The sequence below is a fragment of the Hippichthys cyanospilos genome, chromosome 22, assembly GCF_059441005.1.
Source record: "Hippichthys cyanospilos isolate Australia breed blue-spotted pipefish chromosome 22, RoL_Hcya_1.0, whole genome shotgun sequence".
In the NCBI taxonomy this organism is placed as follows: domain Eukaryota; kingdom Metazoa; phylum Chordata; class Actinopteri; order Syngnathiformes; family Syngnathidae; genus Hippichthys; species Hippichthys cyanospilos.
In genome coordinates, this window is record NC_142390.1 from 774,207 (window position 1) to 793,848 (window position 19,642).

The following is a 19,642-nucleotide window of genomic DNA, read 5'->3' on the forward strand; positions in this document are numbered from 1 at the left end:
GGGATCGGAGGCAGCCAATCAGAACGTCTCCACACATGACGGAGCGCGGCGCCGTCTGGCCGCTCGCACAAGTGTCGGGCCCGCTCCGGCTAATGCCGGACCCTCCGCCCCGATCCCACTAAAGCGCTCCCGTCTAGCCCTCGCCGGTCTCTCTCGTATTGCATGAGCGCCTATCTCTTCTCATTTTTCCACCTCTGCGCTTTTGGCACTTATTGGCTACGCCTTGGCCAGGCGTGAGATAGACCTCGGCGGCGGGGCAGAAATGGACTCGCTGCCGCCGCTGACCTGCGTTGAATGCTAATGCGCGCGCGGGTGTAGACGCGGGCCGTTCGACGAAGCCGATCAGACGAGCGGGAAGGTTAACCCCCGTGCGCTATTTTGATCAATTTCCGGCTCGTTTTCCTCAGCGCTGCTCTCACGGTATTTTGATCAAGGGAAGGGACACTATACCTGGTTGCGCGATGTGCTATTCTGAACTTTTGCCTTGTCAATTTCAGCTTCCTGGCGTCTTCATGCCAAAAAAAAAAAGAACTTCCTCTATTGAAATCAATGTAAAAAGCAAATCTCTACATCCATACTGTAATAGAAAAGGAGCTTAAAATGAGTCGCTCCTCTGGCCATGTTGAATGCAGCTGTCCAACAATTTAAGAGTATTTGTGTGTCCGCGCATACTCTCACAGCAATTTTCGCCGGGGAGTCGACACCGGCCGAACAAGTCGGAAAAGTCTCGCCTCGGTTTCGAAGCGGAAGCCTTGACGCGGCAAATTGTGAGGGACGCCATCAAGTTGCGTTACAAACGTCCCATTTAGCCGTCAGTTCTTCACCTTGAGACACGCTTAAATCCGCGCCGCTTATTTATGCGCACGTTGCCACCCCGATGCGGTAAATAGCATGTTAATAATCCTTTTGTTGGCTTGACCATGAGCTCTGCGGTGCCGCCTGTTCGCTTGATTCAATTACGGCGCTTGGGGGAGGGCGGCGGATGTTAATGGCATTCAAATTGATCATCGCCACATGTTGGTGCGCCGACGCGGCCCACCGGAGAGCGTCGCTAATGAAAAGATGAGCCCGGTCCAAACGCCGCCCCGCCGCAGCAACGAGGCCGCAGAAAAAGCTGCGGGAACGACGGCGGCGCCGTAACGTCATTACCGCCACAATTTCCTGTACGACAAGTGCGGTGCAAAAACATGAGCTCAATAAGACGGAACCACAACATTGCGACCGACGGCGGAACAAAGAAGGAAGGAAGGATGCCTCGCGGGTCAAAACGCCAGCTAGCAACTCAGCTAGCGGCCAAATGTTTCCGTAGCCGTTAGCGAAACATCCATGTAAGCAACTCTGGTGGCTTTCATTAGCGCTAATGGCCCTCCGCTTACCCCGCAGGACGTCGTCGCCGTAAAACCAAACTGTTGCCAAACTCCATTCCCGCCTACGGCGCTAAGTCTTAATTAGCACGGCGCCCGTTAAGCTGACTGCCCTGGCAACGTGAGCGCACGTTAAAATGAGCTCAAATCCCGCCGGCCCGTTCGGGACACGGATTGGGCACAGCAAAGAGCACGAGCGCTGCAGCGGGTCGTGCAGCAGATGTGAGCCACGCCGGAGCGGGTCAATGGCGCCCTGAGAGCCCAAGTTCCAGCCGGCCCGCCGGCCGAGCGGACGGTAATTGCCTTCGGGCAAGTAACGGACGCCGTTAAGAGCGGCGTTTGGACCGGTGCGTTACTGGCACGGCCAGAGTCGGGCTGTTACAGGCCGCCTGTTGTTACAGTCGATGAAACGGACAGCGGGGCTAATCAGGTGCGGTCATGTGACATGAGCGATGGCGCGCCTGTCTCATAAAGCGCCTTAACGTGACGCGCCACTCGATGATAGCAATATTGCGGCGTTTATGAGAAAATAATGATTTCTTCACGCAATTTATGAGCGGAAGGCAAGAGGGAGGGTGGGGGGGGGGGCTTAATGCGAGACGCATCAGCATGAGAGGAGGAGTAGGAGAAAATGAGGATGAAGAAGAGGAAAAGCTGACTTTAATTTGTTTTCTCCTCTGGGGAGCAACAGACGTCTGCCATATTAGGCCACATAGTCCATCTTGCGAGCAGAGAATGGACCAATTAGTGCAGCCGGAGCAAAACCAAACAAAAGAATCAAAGACGATCGATGGGGAGCATTCAACGGCGCGGAGGCGCCGATCGATGGCGGAAGGGATCGCCGAGGACGCGACGGGAGCCCGGGGGTCGCGGTGAGCCGCGGGCGCCCGGCTATGACTCCCGCCCAAGCCGCGCTAACGAAGCTAGCCGGAATTTCTCCGGGACCCTTCCCGCCCTGACGACGTCGAGTCCCCGCCCTCGGGCCGCCGACTTCCGCGTTCGACTGCAGCGACTTCCTGCGTCAGACTTGTGCAACGTTACGATAAACGTCACAACAATCGTGATGTAAATGAATCAATTAGCCGCCGTCGTCGTCAGCGTCATCAATCGCGCTCGGCGTCGACAAGACGGCATTCATCAAGGCCGGAGCGGGGGAAGCGAGTGATCCGCACCTGTCCGACACGGTCCGGTGGCCGAGGCGCCTCTCCGGGGGTTCCCGCTCCGCGCATAAATCCATAAGTGGCGTGCTCCCCTGCGGCCGACAGGAAAAACACAATAAAGCCCGCTCATCTTTTATGCATGACTCTCCCTGCCGCTGCCTCTTTGCACGCCGTATCAATCATTGCGCCGGCGCGGCGGGCGGGAAATAGACACGCTTGTGCGACAAAGCAAAATGAAGACCCCCCCCCCCCCTTTTTAGTTTTTTACTTAGCTTTCAATTGTCTGCCCTCTTCAGCGCCCCCTCCTGGCGGGAAAACACTAACAAACACCGGTCCGGGTATCCGACTAGCATCTGCCGCTTAGCTCCGTTCTCACGCGCTACCGTAAGGTAAGCCGTGGGATCTTGAGGAGTCTTGCTTAACAAAATGGCCGGGCTCCTAGGGAGGTTGTTCTCATCTTCCTCAAGTCAGCCAAATATCACGGACCACATAAAAAAATGACTCGAAAGGAGCAAGCGCCGCTGGATTTAGCCGTAAAATGGCTGCGACAAACCGACATTAAACGGCAGACTGCTTGGTTTTTTTGGGGGGGTTCTGTTTAGTTTTTGTGCCTGCTCATACTCCGGCCTCCCAAATACATCGTGGGGCTTCATCAAACTGGCGACTTGGACTAGATTTTTCAAAACTATTCCAAGGGGGCGAGATCCTCAAAAGCGTGCCTAAATGATAAAATGGTGAAAAAAAAAAAAAAAATGCTGCACTTAGCTCTGCCTTGGCTTCTTATTTACGGTAAAGGAAATCTTGTTTTCACTCATCTTGCAAGGCAGAACGACGGAATATTGTCGGAATATTGAATAATGTGCACATGGATGCTGCCGTGTGAAAGATCGACTTCCATTCTTCAGTTAGAATCGATGTAGGCATTGCTCAATTGGCTCAGGTAAGCATTAGTCAAGGGTGTCAGCCACCCTACATTAAAAAAAAGTCTGAATTTCATGATCTATTATTGTTATTACTTTTTGAAAAGATGAGAATTCTCATCCTCGGCATTGAAAGGGTTAAGCGGGTCCACGCAACAAAGGACCCGCGAGAAAAGAATCAACAGGTAAGCGAGCAATCTCGTCATCTTGACTGTGTGAAACGTTCCCAGCGGCGTGAAGCAAAAAGGCATTCATTACTCCTACGTTTGCCTCTCGCTTCGGCCGACTTTGGGCAATCGCTCAATCAAAAAGCGTGGCGCCATTTCAGCGGAGAAAAACAAGCGTGGCAGAAGAGAGGTGGCGCGGGGGTCCGCTTTGTCCCCGAGGTAATAACGGCGAATGAGAGTGACATTTTCAGACGCGCACTTGAACAAACAGGAAGATGGAGAGGAAGCGAAGGCCAACGTCGGCCAATGAGAAAGAAGCGGCGCGTCACGTGACCGCTCGCTCACCCGCTCGCTCACCCGCTCCTACTCGCGGCACGCACCAATCAATCGTCACATTTCAAGCTTTTTGGATTAAAATGTTATTGGTAACTTTTGATTATGATTCACTAGCCATGCAACTCATAAAAATGATATGAAAGACTTTCTTTTCTATTTATCTTCCTTATGAAATTGGTACTACCCGTGATAACTTTTTTGAACGGCGTCTACCAATCAAATATGTTGTCTGCGTTATTGAGAGAATATTAATGTTTGCTTTTCTTTGTCTTCTATTCCTGCTGCTACTTTTTGGCATGAATGTTCATTTCGGCCTAATCCCCCCTCCCTTCCCGGAACATCTCGTCGTTTCGGTTGGGGGGGGGGGGGGGCAGGAGAGGCAAATGTCACGGTTCCGGTGGAGGTGGCGGGATGCTAATAAAGCTATGCAAATAGCAATTAGCTCAACCAATAAGCTGCGAGTCATTAGGAGACCTCCGGCAGGAATACGCCAGCCGCGGACACCCCCGAGTGCAAAGTTCACGCCGACGTTGGAGATCCCCACCTATTGAGGCACGCCCCCGAATTCCCGACTAGTTCTTCCCGTCACCGGGCTACAAATTGTTTTCGGCGCGATTACCGCCGTCCAATGAACGAGCGTATCCTATACCGGACGACGTGGCGCCTTGCAATGGCGCCCATCAAGCGCTTTGGTGCCGTTTGGCATTACGGTTTCTTGTGGCTTTTGCTCCATTTTTGCTTGCTCAACGACGCTGCCAATTCCACAGGCTTTGTTGATGGAGGTGATTCTTGGGGGGTTCTTCTCTGGGCAAGGCTTGGAGGCTCCAGGACGATGCGGGGAAAGGCCAACCGTGTCTTTTTTCGGTGCTTTTTTCCCCCTGCTCCGCACCTGAGCCATCATTCTTGATTGTTCCAAAGTGACACACGGCGCCCAGATTGTGCCATCACTCGTCCGCTCTCACAATAACACCCCTCCTCCTCTCTCGCCTTCTCCTCGCTCGTATTCCCCGCTTCTCTCTCTGGCCCATTCAGCCGCCTGTCTCCGCCTCGTCCGCATTTGTCTCGACTTGACACCTCCTCCTCCTCATCCGTCTTCTCCGATTCTTCACTGGGCCAAAGCCCTCTCTCCATTTCGGGGGGGGAGACCCCAACTGGCTAGATCCTCACACTGCTCAGTAAAATCAAAGCGAAACGCGCCGCGGAAATAAAGGTCAATAAACACTACTGATGATTTGCCTCACACCCCGGTGAAATGCTCTCACACATGACAAACACATAGACCTCCCTTGCACACAACTTGGACACGCGGCCATTATTTAAAAATGTTTTCCCACACAAACCCGACTGGAACGCCGATCAAATCCAGCGGCACCCCCCCGACCAGTAAGCTATATTTATTTTCAGAATCCCCCTGCCGGAAAACCATTCCTCCTTTGGCAAACGCGACGGCGTAACGATACTCGGCGCGTCGCGCGCGAGAATTTCCGGACCCCCGGATCTCATCCCGAATAACGCGCGCGTAGCAGCGCCCCTGCCGGAAAGAAGACGCCGATCGGTAGCGACAGGGAGTCTGGAGCCAAGCTACGATCCCGTCAAGTCGAGCGGACGCGGAACGCGTCGACGGGTGTCCGATCGGATCAAGCCAATCAAACGTGAAGCGGAATCGACGGGCGTAGCCGGCGGGAAGCGGCGGGCTTATCGGCGATTGGGTTTTTTCGCCGCCCGCGGGGTGAGGCGCGCGCTCGCTGCCTGTCGAGGCTCCTTAGCCCCCAGAGGAAGGCGCAAAGCAGATAAATAAACATTAGGGAAACGTACCTATCAATGAACGGTTTCCCCTTCTTTTTGAACGACGGGGCCGTCTCTCCGCAAGTTAGTCAGTGTTGGTCCCCTGTTGACAAATATGCTTCCCGCATACATGCGGGGAGACAACTAGCGGGGCCACAAATCAACACATTGACCACTGATCACGCTGGCAACGGCGTCCCCAGCGCAACGCTAACGTGTCCGCACAAATCCGAGTCGATTCCAAATATCTGCAGCATATATCAATACTGGGACCGTAGATCGCAGCGAGCGCATCGCCGATCCATAAAATGCGATCTTTCCTTTCCCTTCTCGTTGATCCGCTGCTAAATGTCACCCCGAGGGCCACAAGGAAGAAGAATGCGCGACGGCCATTACGGCGCGCCGCCATCGACTGCGTGGGCGTGTCGAGGACCCTCGGAGGGCTCTTAAGTGCCTGAAAATAATTGATGGCATTGCGCTGCCCTTTTACCTTTTTTTTTTTTTACGTGCCCAATCCATACAACTAAGTGGCCGTGCAGCGCCACATTTTAACCTCCCGCACCGCCCGCCCCGCCCACCAGCGGGAAAGCCGCTGCGGCTCATCGCAGCGCTTATCCTTACCGGGGCAACGGCACGCCGCGGGCAAGCTTCAGCTTACAGTAGATACACTTGAGGTTCCGAGCCTAAAACAGTGGTGGCTCAAGTCCCCAAAAAGGTGGGGTTCCAATCTACTCCTGTGTAAGAATGGGTCTTTTTCATGATGGTTTCATATTTAATGTTTTATAGACAAATATTACCCACGATGGGTGGTTTGACAAACTCAAGAAAGACAAGCTGCAAATGTAGCTGTTTTTCATACATATCGGTTGTTATTTTGACCGAGAGAGGGAGAAGACCGTTTGCCCAAACGGCAGGTAACGCGCGGCAAAGCGACTCCCGCTCGGTCTTCCGACGGAGGATAAAAAACAACGCCGAGATGAATATTCCGTTCATTAGGTGGATGTCGCCGTCGTTCCTCGCCGGGGGAGAAATATGGATCTGATAAAGGAAAGGCATTTCCCTGCGGAGCCATCCCAGCTCACCCCCCCCCCCCCCTTCCTCCCCCCGTTGCAAGGATTACAAAGCGGGCCGAGGTTGGAGAGTTTCCTCTCCGCTTCCTCGTCGTCCTGTCCGTCAGCCGGCTGGCGGCTTGCGATGACACCTGCCTGCCGCCTCCTGTATAATTCATTCTTCTTCCCCCCGAGCCCCGTGACTCACCGCGCCGGGAATAGCAGCGCTCAAGACGCTTTGTCACCCACCGGATAAGAAGAAGCATATCTCCGCTGTCGCCCGTGCCACAAAATTGAAATGAAAAATTGCATCACACGGAAGAGCGTCGCTTTCACTCCCGCGTTGCCCCCACTTTATTAGCCCGGTTAAATCATGTGACGGCAATATGAGCGCACGCATCTTCACTGATATCATCCGTGTTGGACTTTGGGGAAAACCAAAAAAAAAGGGACGCGGTTATCGAGGACGAGAATATCAGCGTCCGCGTTCATATTCGCTCCACCGTTTGCCATTCCCGCAATTTCGATTTGATGGCCTACCGAGGCGAAGGGAAAAAAACGTTTGGGATCCCCGAGTTTTCCCGCAAAACCTTCCCGAAGGAAAGCTCTGAAACGTCCTCGGGGAAAGGCTTTTCCGCGACGGGGGAAAGCTACCGGCGCTCATCCCGCGCCGGAGCCCAAAACTTCGAGCGAGCGCCAACGGCTTGGGCGTACCTAATGCGGCGTCCGACGAGAGGACGGCGGCAACGATGAGCATCTGAAGGTTTTCCGAGGCACTTGAACGGCAAAGCGTTTGTGCCTTGAAGCGCTTTCACTCGGCCGAGCGGATAATTTGATTTTAGAGCTGGCGAGCGGAAGCAGGAATACGCCGCTAATGCACTCACTGGCTGCTTCGGCTCGGCTAATAAACCTCCAACCTCAACACTACATTAGATGACGGGGGGTGGGGGGCAACCTCGGAAAAAATGAGCTATTTTTCCATGTTCTATACAGTGACAACAGCGAAAGGGACCGTTTTGGGGGGTCTCGGACCCCCGTTTTATATGTGTTTTGGCACTGATGAATGAACCCTCCCTTCACTTCCACAACAAGACTTTGCCCGTAAAGTAGCAGTTGTTTGAATTATTCACATTTCTTTGGCATCGGTCCTAATTTTAACCACTCTGCGTTCGACCTTTTGTATTGTATGGTAGCTTTAGGAGGGGGTGTTATTATATAGTTTGGTTCAACGTGAATCCTCGTCTCTCGTATAAAGAGTGACAAATGAAAAGCTTGAAACAAGTACACGAGTGTCTTCCTTTTCTAAAAGTGATTTTATATTTTTGTGAATATTCTCATGGTTATACAATGTTTAATTTTTAATGAGTGAGAACAAAGAGCAGTTCAAAATATAAATTGTCTGTAGGAGAGGTGGAAGCGCACAAAAATAGCTTGTTGTTAAAATAGCCTCCGTATCGCTGCAGATTTTCATCCGATCGTGGGTGGGTGCGGAATGTAGCCCGCGCGCGCACAGTAACCAGGTTGACTATCAGATTCCGTGCGTTGTTTCCTTTCACAATTGCGACACATGAGAGGGCAAAAATCGGAAATTGTGTCACTTGAAGCATAAATCCAGCCTTATGATGAATGTTTGATACGGTTGGCAGCATATGCAGCTATTCCCCGTACAGTCCCAGTGCAAACATTTACCTCGGGCTCCAAAAAGGACTTGATTACACACACGCACGCACGCACGCACGCGCGCGCCCGAACACAAACACACACACGAGTGTGCCCGAGTCGCCTCCATCTTGCTTAGCGCGGCAGCTAACGTGAAAGGCCTAAGCAGGTTAGCGGGGGAGATGATCCAATTAAGGAGCTGCGATATAAACAACCCGAGACCCCCCCGGAGGGCCCTCCGCCGCCTCGCCCCGGTAGCCGTCTGCGAAACCAGACCCATCCCATCAGCGTCGATAAAGCTCGCGTGCACCACCGCTAGCCGCTAAAGCTAATATTCCCACATTAACGGCGGCGGCGAAGATGAGACGGGAGGAAGCGGTAACGAGACGCTCCGGATGAATTTCCCCATCGGTGAGAGTCAGGGACCGCGTAATCCGGTTTGAGCTCGGGGGCTTCATCCATCGCGCTGCGCCGCTGCCATTAGCGCATTAGCATGAATGGGCCACGATGTGTTGGGCGTGGGCTAAGTGGGCCATTACGGCAGTTACGCTGATGGCTTCTGCCATCTTGTTACCAAGTGCAAAAAATTGTTTCCAAACTTTATGGAACCATCTGAAACCCGCTGGGATGAGAATTGAGGTGAGGTTTCCGCCAAAAAATGGACACAATCCTGAAAAGGGGTCATGGATTCAATTTGCTCGAGAAAAATGCGTGAAATATGTCAGCCGTTTGCCTACTTGCTTGGACAACTTGGAAAACAAAGCCACTCTTACCAATCTGCGTATTCTCATCTGCTATCTGTAATGGTTAGCAAAAAAGGGATTTGCGCAAAACTTTCCAAAGGGAAAACTTCACAGAGGGCGGCATTTCCTTCCAACTTCCGTTCCGCTAATCTATGCTAATCAATGTGTTCATCAGGCTAATCAGGTGCCGGACATTTCAAGTAGACTCCCTTGATTTGCTAGAACGAAAAAAAAAATCTCAAAATCTGGGAATACGGACACAAGAACGCCAACTAGATGTACTCTGAATTGCGACCTCCACCAAGAAGATTTTGTTAGCTCAGCTTGAATCAGAGCGCGTAGTAAAGGAAATGACCAGCATACCGCATATTGATATTCTCCCTACTGGCAATCGGCAATCAAAGTGGGGTACGGCCTGGACTGGTTACCAGACGACGGCGGGCCACATATAGAAAAGCAATCGACTGCTCACCCCTCCACGTGAGGGCAAAGGGACAACCGATAGACCCATGTCAGCACGTATACGGTACTGACGATTACGGCCCCTTCAGCTCAACGTTTTTATCATCTGGGCTCATTCATAAAATGAAGTTGGAGTTGCATGTAGTACTTTGAACTAAAGGCCATAATGATAATTAACCACATCCGGCGGGGCTAAAAAAAAACGGCACGGAGCAGCATTCACATATTGCGAAGCAGTGCATTTTTCCTCACAATTAGCCAAACTTTTTGTTGTTGACTCGGGAAGCACAAAAACAATAACAAGACTTTGCTGAGCGGGCGTGAATGCAGGAACTTCCTGAACGCTTTGCGTTTCACAAATTTTGCTTCTTCTCTTGTGTGACTTCTACTCGCTTGTTTCCAAAGCGGCTCTACATTTATCCAAACTGTTTAATCAAAAACTGAACGGTAGGAATTCAGCAAAATACGTTGGGTCCCGCACTCGATTTTTGTTTTCGGAAAGACGCGGTAAGGCCGGCAGGTGGGACGAAGGGTGACGCGCCACGGCTTACGGCTGACGTCTTACACGGACGGTCTTCCCGCTAACCCGGACATCCTTTGACCGGCGAGCTTTTGTCGCGCATTTAAGCGCGCTTTTTATCGGCGTTGTCGCTGAAATGGGAAAGCTTCATTCACTTGCCTAAATCCCCCCCTCGCCGTTCCCAGAGTCGATGGCGCTTCTTCCCTAAACGGGTAAATCAATTGGCGGGTGAACGCTTTTCTTTCCCGGGACGGTCATCTCCATAAGAGCGGAGAAAGCCGCTCGCCGTCAAAAGGCCGGACAAGAGGTCCGCGGAGCACGGATTAGCGGGGAAAGTGGATTAGCGAGGCGGAGGGAGGTGTCGGAAAAAACACCAAGGAGGTCTTTAGAAAAGCTGGGAACATCCGCAGCTTGGTTTAGCATTCCCGGGGGCCTTGGCGGAGGTTGGACAGTCGGCGGTGGAACGCGGCTACGACGCTCAAGGCGCTGCCACAATAAATTGATCGACGGCTGGTCTTTTAAATCAACAACTACTTTCATCATCAATTAATTGTTGAGAGAGCTCGTCAAACTCATCCCGTGAATCCTTCCGCCGGCTGGATGCCAATGCCATTGACAGCGAACATCGTTTGCAGAGATAATATTTCCCTCCGCCATTTTGGGCGGCTGATGGTTTGGCGCGCCCAGAACATCGTATCGCTCTACTCTCATTTTTGTGTCATTTCTATCAGCAAAGTGGTTGGCAGTTGGACGTAGCTGATGTGACAGGTGGCGACGGGACCGCGGCGGCGGGTCGCTAAGCCCGGGAGACAGATGGACGGCTGAGCTCTCGCCGGGGAGGCAAACAGTCGACTTGACGGCAGCGCCCAATCAAATACAAACAGAACTGCAAACTTCGAGTTCTGTCGGGGAAGATTCTTTGCAAAAAAAACAAGTTTCTTTGATGGCGCGGCTACCAATGTTGCTCTACTGAGCGGGCCCCCAAAATGATCATTCGAATAAAAACTGCAAACGCAAAGGGTTACCGAAATCAATTTCGCCTGAAGAAAAGTGCGGGTGCGCAGCGCCCCTCCGTACTTGACGGCCGCGTAGCTGAGCCTTACGCCTTTTGACGAGGTGAATATTTAGAAAAGCGGAAAGCGCAATAATGTTGTGGCCGCAACCCCCCCGGAGTAACTTTTTGCCGCTTCAGACCCAAGGAGTCGATGCGAGAGTCGCAAGGCGTCGGGCCGCCGAGGCGCAGAGTGGGTTTAGTGAGGCAATAAAAGTATTGATCGCCGATCGATGCGACAAGCGCTCCCGTGATTGGTGTCATTGTTTGGACAAACGGCAAACACCCGCGGCAAAAAGCACAGCAACACACCGGGGGGTGCTCGCTTTGTTCACCTGCCCGCCCCTCCCCACCCGCCATAAAATGTCCCCAGTTTACAATATGAGGAATGAAAAATGATACTCAGCTTTTTAAATAAGGAGGACGGCCAACCTAGCCCGCGAACCGCCGTATTGTTTAAGGCCAAAGGAAGGCTTAAAATATTGTTTTTTTTATCTGAAAACCTTTCATTCTTCATGAACTACCGCCATATTTTCACAAGGTATAATCATAATATCTATTTTATAAGTTGAAAGAAAGTGTTCGATACAAAAGAGAAAAGATCAATGTCATTAAATATCGCAAGAATGCCGCAATTCGGAGCTTGGGAGGAAGAGGAAATTCCCGTCAACAAACAAGCATCAAAACGCAGTCGGGCCGTCTCCCTGGCGACACGGCCAAAATGTTAAAGGGTGGGCAAAAGCTGACGGACGGATGGAAACAATAAAAGGCCATGAGAGACAAAAGGCGTGGGAATGGTAATTAAAGGGGAAATGTCATTAATTAGCAAACGGGCCCAGCTGCGGCGCTCTTCCAAGCCCGCCGCATCAAATATGAATGATGCGCGCACGCTCGGCGGGGATGGCCGGGCGGACGGATACGGACCCCGTACCGGTCCGCGTGGGTGAAGGAGGAGCTGCCTCAAGGCCTCGGGGCCGAGCGACCTACGGTCCTCCGGTCACCTACTGACCCAGTGAGCGAAAGAAGCGCGTCGCGTAAAGGCGGGCGTAAAGACCTTCCTCCGCAGGCTTACAAAATAGCACAACAATAGTTGAGGGCACTTTCCACCGGGGTCCCCGCAGCGAGGCCCGAGTCCTCAGAATTTGGGCCGGCACAAACATCCGTCAGACAAAAGGGAGCCGAGCGAGCGGCGTTTACGGATATTTGGGGCATTCCGTTCCGGCCCACGGCGCGGAGCGTGCCGCGGGGGCCCCGCCGCATACCGGGAAGGGCCTTTGTCTACTTCCGAGCTTCGGCCGCTCACTCTATCGATTACACCCCCGTCCGCCGTGCTTCGCTTTCTTTCCTCCTCGCAGCGTGCGTGGGAGTGGCGCTTTGCGCTTGCTGCTAGCCAAGCACACTTTGCAACAAATAGGGAAAAAAAAAGGGGCGCGCATGGAAAAGCAGAGCAATCCATTAGGGCTCGCTTGTTTTGTCCGGCTCGATACCGCCGGTGCATCGCAGGTGAACACCGGGGCAGCAAAAATGGACAACGTTTGAATATTATCGTGAAATATTGAATTATGAAGCAAGCGGAGCGTTTGCCATTCTTCAAAGAGACCTACCCAACATTTGCATCGTGTGAATCACGGAATACTTGGTGCATTCATTGGCCAGAAACACGCTTCATTCAAATGTATGCTTCATTCAAACATATTTTTCAAATGATTTGCTGTATTTAAATATTTCTAAAAAAAAAACTGTCCGCCAAATTTTCCATGCATTGCAGGTGTATTGGCCATACTAAATTGTCCTTAGGCGTGATTGGGTGCCCGTATGCTTGCTGGGCTCCGTGTGCCCCGCGATTGGCTGGCGTCCCGCGCCTACTGCCCCAAGACGGCCGGGATAGGCACCAGCAAGCCTGCGGCCCTTAAGGATGAGCGGCTGTAGAAGACGGACGGACGGATGAATGTTTTGCTTTCAATTTGCTCAAATGACTCAAGCCTAGCCAATTCCTTGTTTTGTTGCTGTTGCACTTCTTTTGATTGGCCCCCCAAGCACAAACCCTCAACCACTCCAAGGTTTAATTTTCCCACCAAATCTTATATCCACCGTGGTCTTCTGCGTGATTCGAATTAATAACGCAAGACGTACTTATTACACTTCCGTAATTAGAAATGCTACATGAGGTCACAAACAAACAAATGAACGCTCGCACACAGAGGCGGCTAATTAGCTAGCGGCGTAATTACCACACAGCTGCTGCCTTTTGGCAATGCTTGTACTCCTCAAAAAATACAAACCTACAGGTGATTAAAAATCAGAGGGGGAACAACAAGTGACAGTCGAGCTAAGAAAAAAAAAAAAGAACCCCAACGAAGAAAGTACTTGACTCGCATGACCCCGCCTGTTATCGCCAAAATGTTTTCCAGCTCCATTTGAAACGCTTCCTTTGCGACGGCTCACAACGAGACCATCCCCTTCAAGGGCCGAGCAGAGGACATGGAACGGACGAGAAATACGAGTTTTTGCCCCGAGGGATCGACGACGGAGCGAGGAATGCTGACGCGGCCGACCGGCATCGGAAAGGCCTAAAGTGGTGCCGGACAACGCGGGCTTGGCGCCGGACGGCGTCCGGCACTTGGCTGCGAGGTAGGCTCAAGAACACGGGCGCAGGAACCGCGCGGACACATTCACGGCCATAAATAAACCGCGTTCCCCAAGGCGGCGTCCCTCGTCCATCAGAGCCTCCAGCCGAAGGCTGCTCATCAGTAAATGTCCGTCGTGGCGGTTTTCCGATCCCCATTAACGGCAACAAATGAAGGAAGACGGTAAATACGCTTTCGGGCCGTACGGCCCGGCTCGACTTAGAGGCTCACAAAAGCAAAACAATGCCGGCGTGGACTTTGATCTCCTGCTGAGTTTTTGGGACCGAAGATCGGAAACCAAAGCGGCAACCAAATTTGGATTTGTGATCAAAAAGCCGCAAAGCGACCGCAAGTCCGCGGCGGTCGCTTCGTCACGTCCGTTCCGACTTTAAGGAAGGAGTAGGAAGCGGAGATATTTGTTGACGCGTGGGAGGGAAAGGGCTCAAAGGCGAGCGAGAAATAAATGTGGAGATGGCAGACAAAGTCCGGATACTTTGTTACTTCCCACCGCTGATAAAAAGTCATCACGGGAGCGGCTAAAGCCGGCGAGCAGACAATTTGGCCGCGTCCGATCGGCACACAAAAAGCACCCGCGGCGGCGGCGCGCCGAGCCCGTGGCTAATCCGGCTCATTTGATAAAAATCTCATTCCGGCCGGCTGAGGCCCGGCCGGGGACGCATCGGACAGATCTGACTCCGCTCCGCCGAGACCTGTCAATGCTATCGGCATCGTCGTGGAAACCGCTCAGGAAATAAATCCCCCGTGGATGGAGAGGGAGGGGAGGGGAGGGGAGGGAGGGGAGGGGAGGGGGGCTACCCCGGACACTACCTCGGCCCCTCGGGGGAGAGGAAAAGAAAGGGAAAAAAAACTGGGACGGACAGGCGGGAGCACCTCCGAGGCAGCCCGAGCCGATCGATTCTTATCGGAAGGAGGAGGTAATTACATTTCATTAGCTCCCCGTGCTAATCCGCGCGGGCTGATGGGGAATAGCGAGCCCGAGACAAAAGACGACCGGAGGGGGGGCGGGGCGCCGAGACCAAATAACAGGCTAAAGCCTTCGCTTTTGAGCGAGGCGAGAGCTTACCGAGTTTTCTCGAGTATTGAACAACATTTTTCTTGATGTTTTACGAGGAAACAAGCAAAAATGCCCATTGCGAAGGCATTTTGGGGGAGCGCCAAAATGTCCGTCCGTCGCACTCCGCGGCTGTAGGAGGGAATAAAGCCCGTCACGAGACACAAAGGTTCAATTCCCAAATGTGAGATTTCAAGTCGGCAAAAGTCGGAATCTGTTGCTCTTCCGCTCCAGTCCTGCGGAGGGCGGCGCCGCACATTACGATGGCCTCAATACGGCTGAGCTTTGAAACTGAACTCAACGCATTGGGGAAGCCTCTGATTTGAAACGATCCTGTATCTGCCATATTTATGGAGCGTCGATGTGAACTCTTTCAGTGCCGAGCGTTAGTTATTAACTAGTTATTTTGCTGCCAGGTAAGAACGTTAACTAGCCATTTTGCTGCCAGGTAAGAACGTTTTCCGCTTTTCTTTCATACGTTTGACTAATCTATTTATTTTTTAAAGACGCACATGCCACATTCTTTGTCTATTGCGTGTTTTCCATCTGTTCTGTTTGAATGTATCGGCGGCACGGTGTCTCGGACCCCTTTTGACGATTCGCCGTGTTTACATTATGTTTTCCCGCAAAAAAAGGCCGCGTGCAATTATTATTCATAGGTGTTGCAGGCCGAGGGCGGCCCGATTTTAAGCTGCCAGGCAGGTGATATCCGCCGCTAACGAGAAGCCAACGTCAGGAAAAAAAACTTGGTCCACGGGGAGCGTTTCTCCCGGTAATGGCATCTAACGTCTGCCTCCACCTGACAGGTGGAATGGACACCAAAAAAAAAAAGTCAAACGTGACGCCGTTGAGCGGACGCGCCGAGCGAAAAGGAAACATTCCGACCGTTTGACACATCCTAACAAGCGGCCGGGCTTTTCCCCGATTTGTCTCCGCCGACTTTGTTGGAGATTTCCTGCCAATTTGAAGCTTGCAGAGTGAAAGCGTCGGTTGCGCTTTTCTCACCGATTGATTTATGAGGCCCTACTCAGCGTAGCTTCCAATAAACAATTAAAAAAGGCACGGGTCTTCAAAATAACTCCCTTGATTCTTTTATGAGCCCGCCAAAATCAAAATATCGCATATATATGGGTCGCAAAAAAAGAATCAACAAAAAGTGTCCTCTTTTGGATCATGGAAGAAATCTGTTTTTAAAAAGAAATAACTTATGAATAAATACTGTTTCCAACAAAATCTATAGAAAGCGTCAAAAGGAAATACAGTAACTATAAAGAAATATTTCTCCAGAGAAAAAACATCCTGTTTTAGGGTTCCAGTCACAAGACTAAATCATTACCGTTCGTATTAATAACTATTCGTCCACACAAAACATAATCAACAAAGTGTCAGACCTGCTCTCTCCTTCCTGAACATAAAATGTGTTTCACGAACTTCTTGAATTTTCCTGACCCAATTCATGAATCGCATAATTATTTTGAAAGCATTTTTGCATGTGTGCTTGTTTGATTTGAAATCTCCAGTACCCCCATTTGAGAAGCAGTGCTCTGAATAATGCCGGATGGCATCACAATCTTCGTCCTCCGCGTTTCCTCCCTCGCGCTGTCACCCGTCCTAATTTCAAGTGCAACACTTTCCCTCCGGCGGGAAAATATTGCGTCATTTGTCACGCGGCGCTAATTCGTCTCAGCTATCCCGCGTCCCACCTCCAGCCGCTAGCGTCCGACCGCAGATTGTTTGCTAGGAATGATTGCGGTCCAATTAGGCGCTGCCGCGCTAAGCTAACGTTAGCCAAGAAAAAAAAAGCAAGAAGTAGCGCTTTGCATCATAATATTACATGTAGTTTTAATTGGAGAGATTTTTTTTTTTTTTTTTTTCCAGTGTGAGAAGTTTTCTAACATGTGGAGACATGTAGGGAGCAGGGTTTTTTCCACTTTGTATTTTTTCCTCCCGCCAGCTCAATGACGGCTGCTGGATTTTTTTTCTTTTTTTTTTTTTTCTTTGCAAGCGGTGACATGCTGCACGGCGCCCCCCTCAGCGACGCGTGTGTCAGCGCAGGAAACGAAGCCTCACAGCCCCTCCAACCCCCACCGCGCAAGGGCTTCCTCAAGTGTCACACACACACTTATACACCCCCCAACACACACACACACACATACACTAGAGTTTTTTTTTTTTTTGTTGTTGTCAGAAGTGCTGAATAATAGTGCTGCGCTCAGCCGGCTCAGCCAATTAGGCCCGCTGGGACTTTGCTGCGGCAGCACCGCCATGTGTGTGCATGTGTGCGTTCACGTGTGCGTGTGTATGTGTGTGACAGCTGGAGCGAAAGCGCTAATGTTGTCAGGAGGATTGTGAATGTTTGGGAAGCGTAAACACGGTACAGAACACGAACAAAGAAGGCAGTAGGCGCTTCCACGTGCGTTTTGATTGAAGCGTTGGTGCGTCACATGATCTGACAAAGATCCTCTATTGGGCAGAGCGACAAAAACCGTGATTTGTCACCGTGACGAGAGAAGTGACGTCTGGAGATCCTTTCACACTTTGTTAAAGAGCTTCAAGGAAACCGACGCTATCAGCTCATTCGATATGGGCAACCGTCGCCCGTAAACGAAGCAACCGCATTCCCGCATTCCTAACGGGCGGCGGAAAGCCAGCCGACCCCCGCGTCGCCCGCCGGGCCCGAGGTCACCCCTGAAAGCGACGTTACCGTATTCTCCCATTGCATGCCAACCACAAAGCATATGATATTCATTTACGTCGGTTCCTCTCAATTAGATTTTGCCAAGCCCCCCCCAGGAAAGAGAAAACTTTTTGCACCCTCCCCCACTCGATGCGCTGACTATGAATAAGATTGTTATCGATATAAATTGTATACCTAAACCTGTATCCTTATTAACATTAAAAGAAAAAGCAATATAAATCAACTGTCAACAAGGGTTTGTTATTTTTTACAGCGTTTATACAGATTACAGCTTAGTCTAAAACTGAAAAAAATAACCAGGTGCATCAAAGTGCCTGAAACTAAAAGGTAAATGATGAAAATTTTGATTTTATTGCAATTAAACTTCATAGCACAAAAAAAAGCCCTTTACCTATTTGAGAAGCACTGATTTTTGTGAAGGCACTGATCAAGCTCATGACTTATCACAGTATAAATATGCGCATTCCATCCATAAATCTCTCGCAGTATTACGTTCGATCGATGGTTCCTTTGTTTTTTACGGGCTTCTTTCTCCTCCGTCTCATGAGTGCGACGACAGACGCGTTGCGTCGCGCGAGTCAAATGACCAAACCTCAAAAAAACGGGTGGTTTCCCGAGCCACTGTGATGTCATTTTCAGTGGACGGCATGTGTCAAAACAGCCTCCCTGAGATGATAAAAATGGCTGCGTAATTCATATTCCACAAACACTATTAATTGGTGCCATGCGCACGGGGGCCTAGAATGTAATGCATTCAGTGGTTGACTTCCCCTTCAATTTGGGTGGAAGGGCTAAAATTATGGAGAATTCATTTGATTTTTTTTTGTTTTTAAATAATGTTCTCTCAGTCACATTTGGGTCTGGAACAATTTCCGCATGATATCCGCTGCAAAGACTCCAACAAAACATTTAACTAAATCATAAAATCGGAAAAAAAAAAAAAGCCTACTCCGCCAAGACTCCAGAAGCATCTATCCGCCTACACACACACACACAAATGCACGCAGACACACAAACACACATGCACACACATACTCAAACTAAAGGCAGCGGTCCCGGGGGTATGGGGTGGGGGTGGGGGGGGGGGGGGGGGGGGGGGGGGGCACTGCATGTACTTTCACACGATTTGTGTGAATGTGAAGAGCAGCTGCTTCACTGTGACAAGCTGCTTCGTTGCATGCATACGTGCATCCTATATACATACATTACAATATTACAATATATACAAGGGCGCGTACACACACACACCCGACAATTGAGGACTCAGAATAGTGTAAAATGCAACAAAAGATTTTTATATATTAACCAAAACTATATATATACATATATATACATATATTTATATAAGCCAAAGAAGTTGGTGCGCTTCAGCAGAGAAAAGAATGTGGTCTAAAAAATATTTTGAAAATGTTGTGATAAAAAGTAATTCCGCAACATATTTCTTTGTTTTGCTCTCATCTGCTGAAGCATTGCCATGTTGCTTGGCACTAATTAGCCATTAGCACTGATAACGAGACCAGTAATGAGAAATCGAACGAGTCAACACTGTCGCCCGTCGGGTTTGGTGCCCCCCTATTTTTTCATTCCTGTTTGTCGCCTCAAAATAAGCGAGATGAAAGAATAAAAATTCTCGATGAGACCGCCGCTCGTCAAGAAAAACGTAGCCGGCACACCTGCGCGCCCCTCACGCCCACAGGACACCTCATCAAGCCAAGCGTACGTCTGCAAGCGATCATCGCTTTAATAAATACTTAATTACCCGTCTTTTGAGAAATGATTAGTCAACGTTTTCATGCTTGCCACTCCATCATGTTTTTTCCCCCACAGGCTGTATCTTTCCAAGGTAAAATAAGACATTCATACACACACATTATACATTATACATTATATAAATATATATATATATATATATATATATATATATACACAAATTGTATATATACACACACATAGTATATAGACACACAGTGAACTCGCACAGAAGAGAATATTGCTCCTGTCATGCGTGAGCTGTAAGCTCATTGCGATG

At 50.5% G+C, this 19,642-nt stretch overlaps 1 protein-coding gene across 13 annotated transcripts in view; it reads right to left on the reverse strand.

Moving 5' to 3' along the window:
* Positions 1–19,642, reverse strand: part of celf2 (cugbp, Elav-like family member 2) — a 124,291-nt gene that overhangs the window by 74,376 nt on the left and 30,273 nt on the right. For 2 of the 13 annotated variants that reach the window (XM_088405923.1, XM_088405909.1), the window contains exon 1: positions 2,537–2,603. The exons of 1 other annotated variant lie outside the window; for it this stretch is intronic. In XM_088405923.1, coding sequence (XP_088262049.1) covers positions 2,537–2,601 — 65 coding nt within the window. In that variant the 5' untranslated portion in view covers positions 2,602–2,603. Of the gene's footprint in view, positions 1–2,536; positions 2,620–19,642 lie in introns of those variants that run through there. 10 more of the 13 variants (XM_088405920.1, XM_088405922.1, XM_088405908.1 and 7 more) reach the window with 10 other exon arrangements.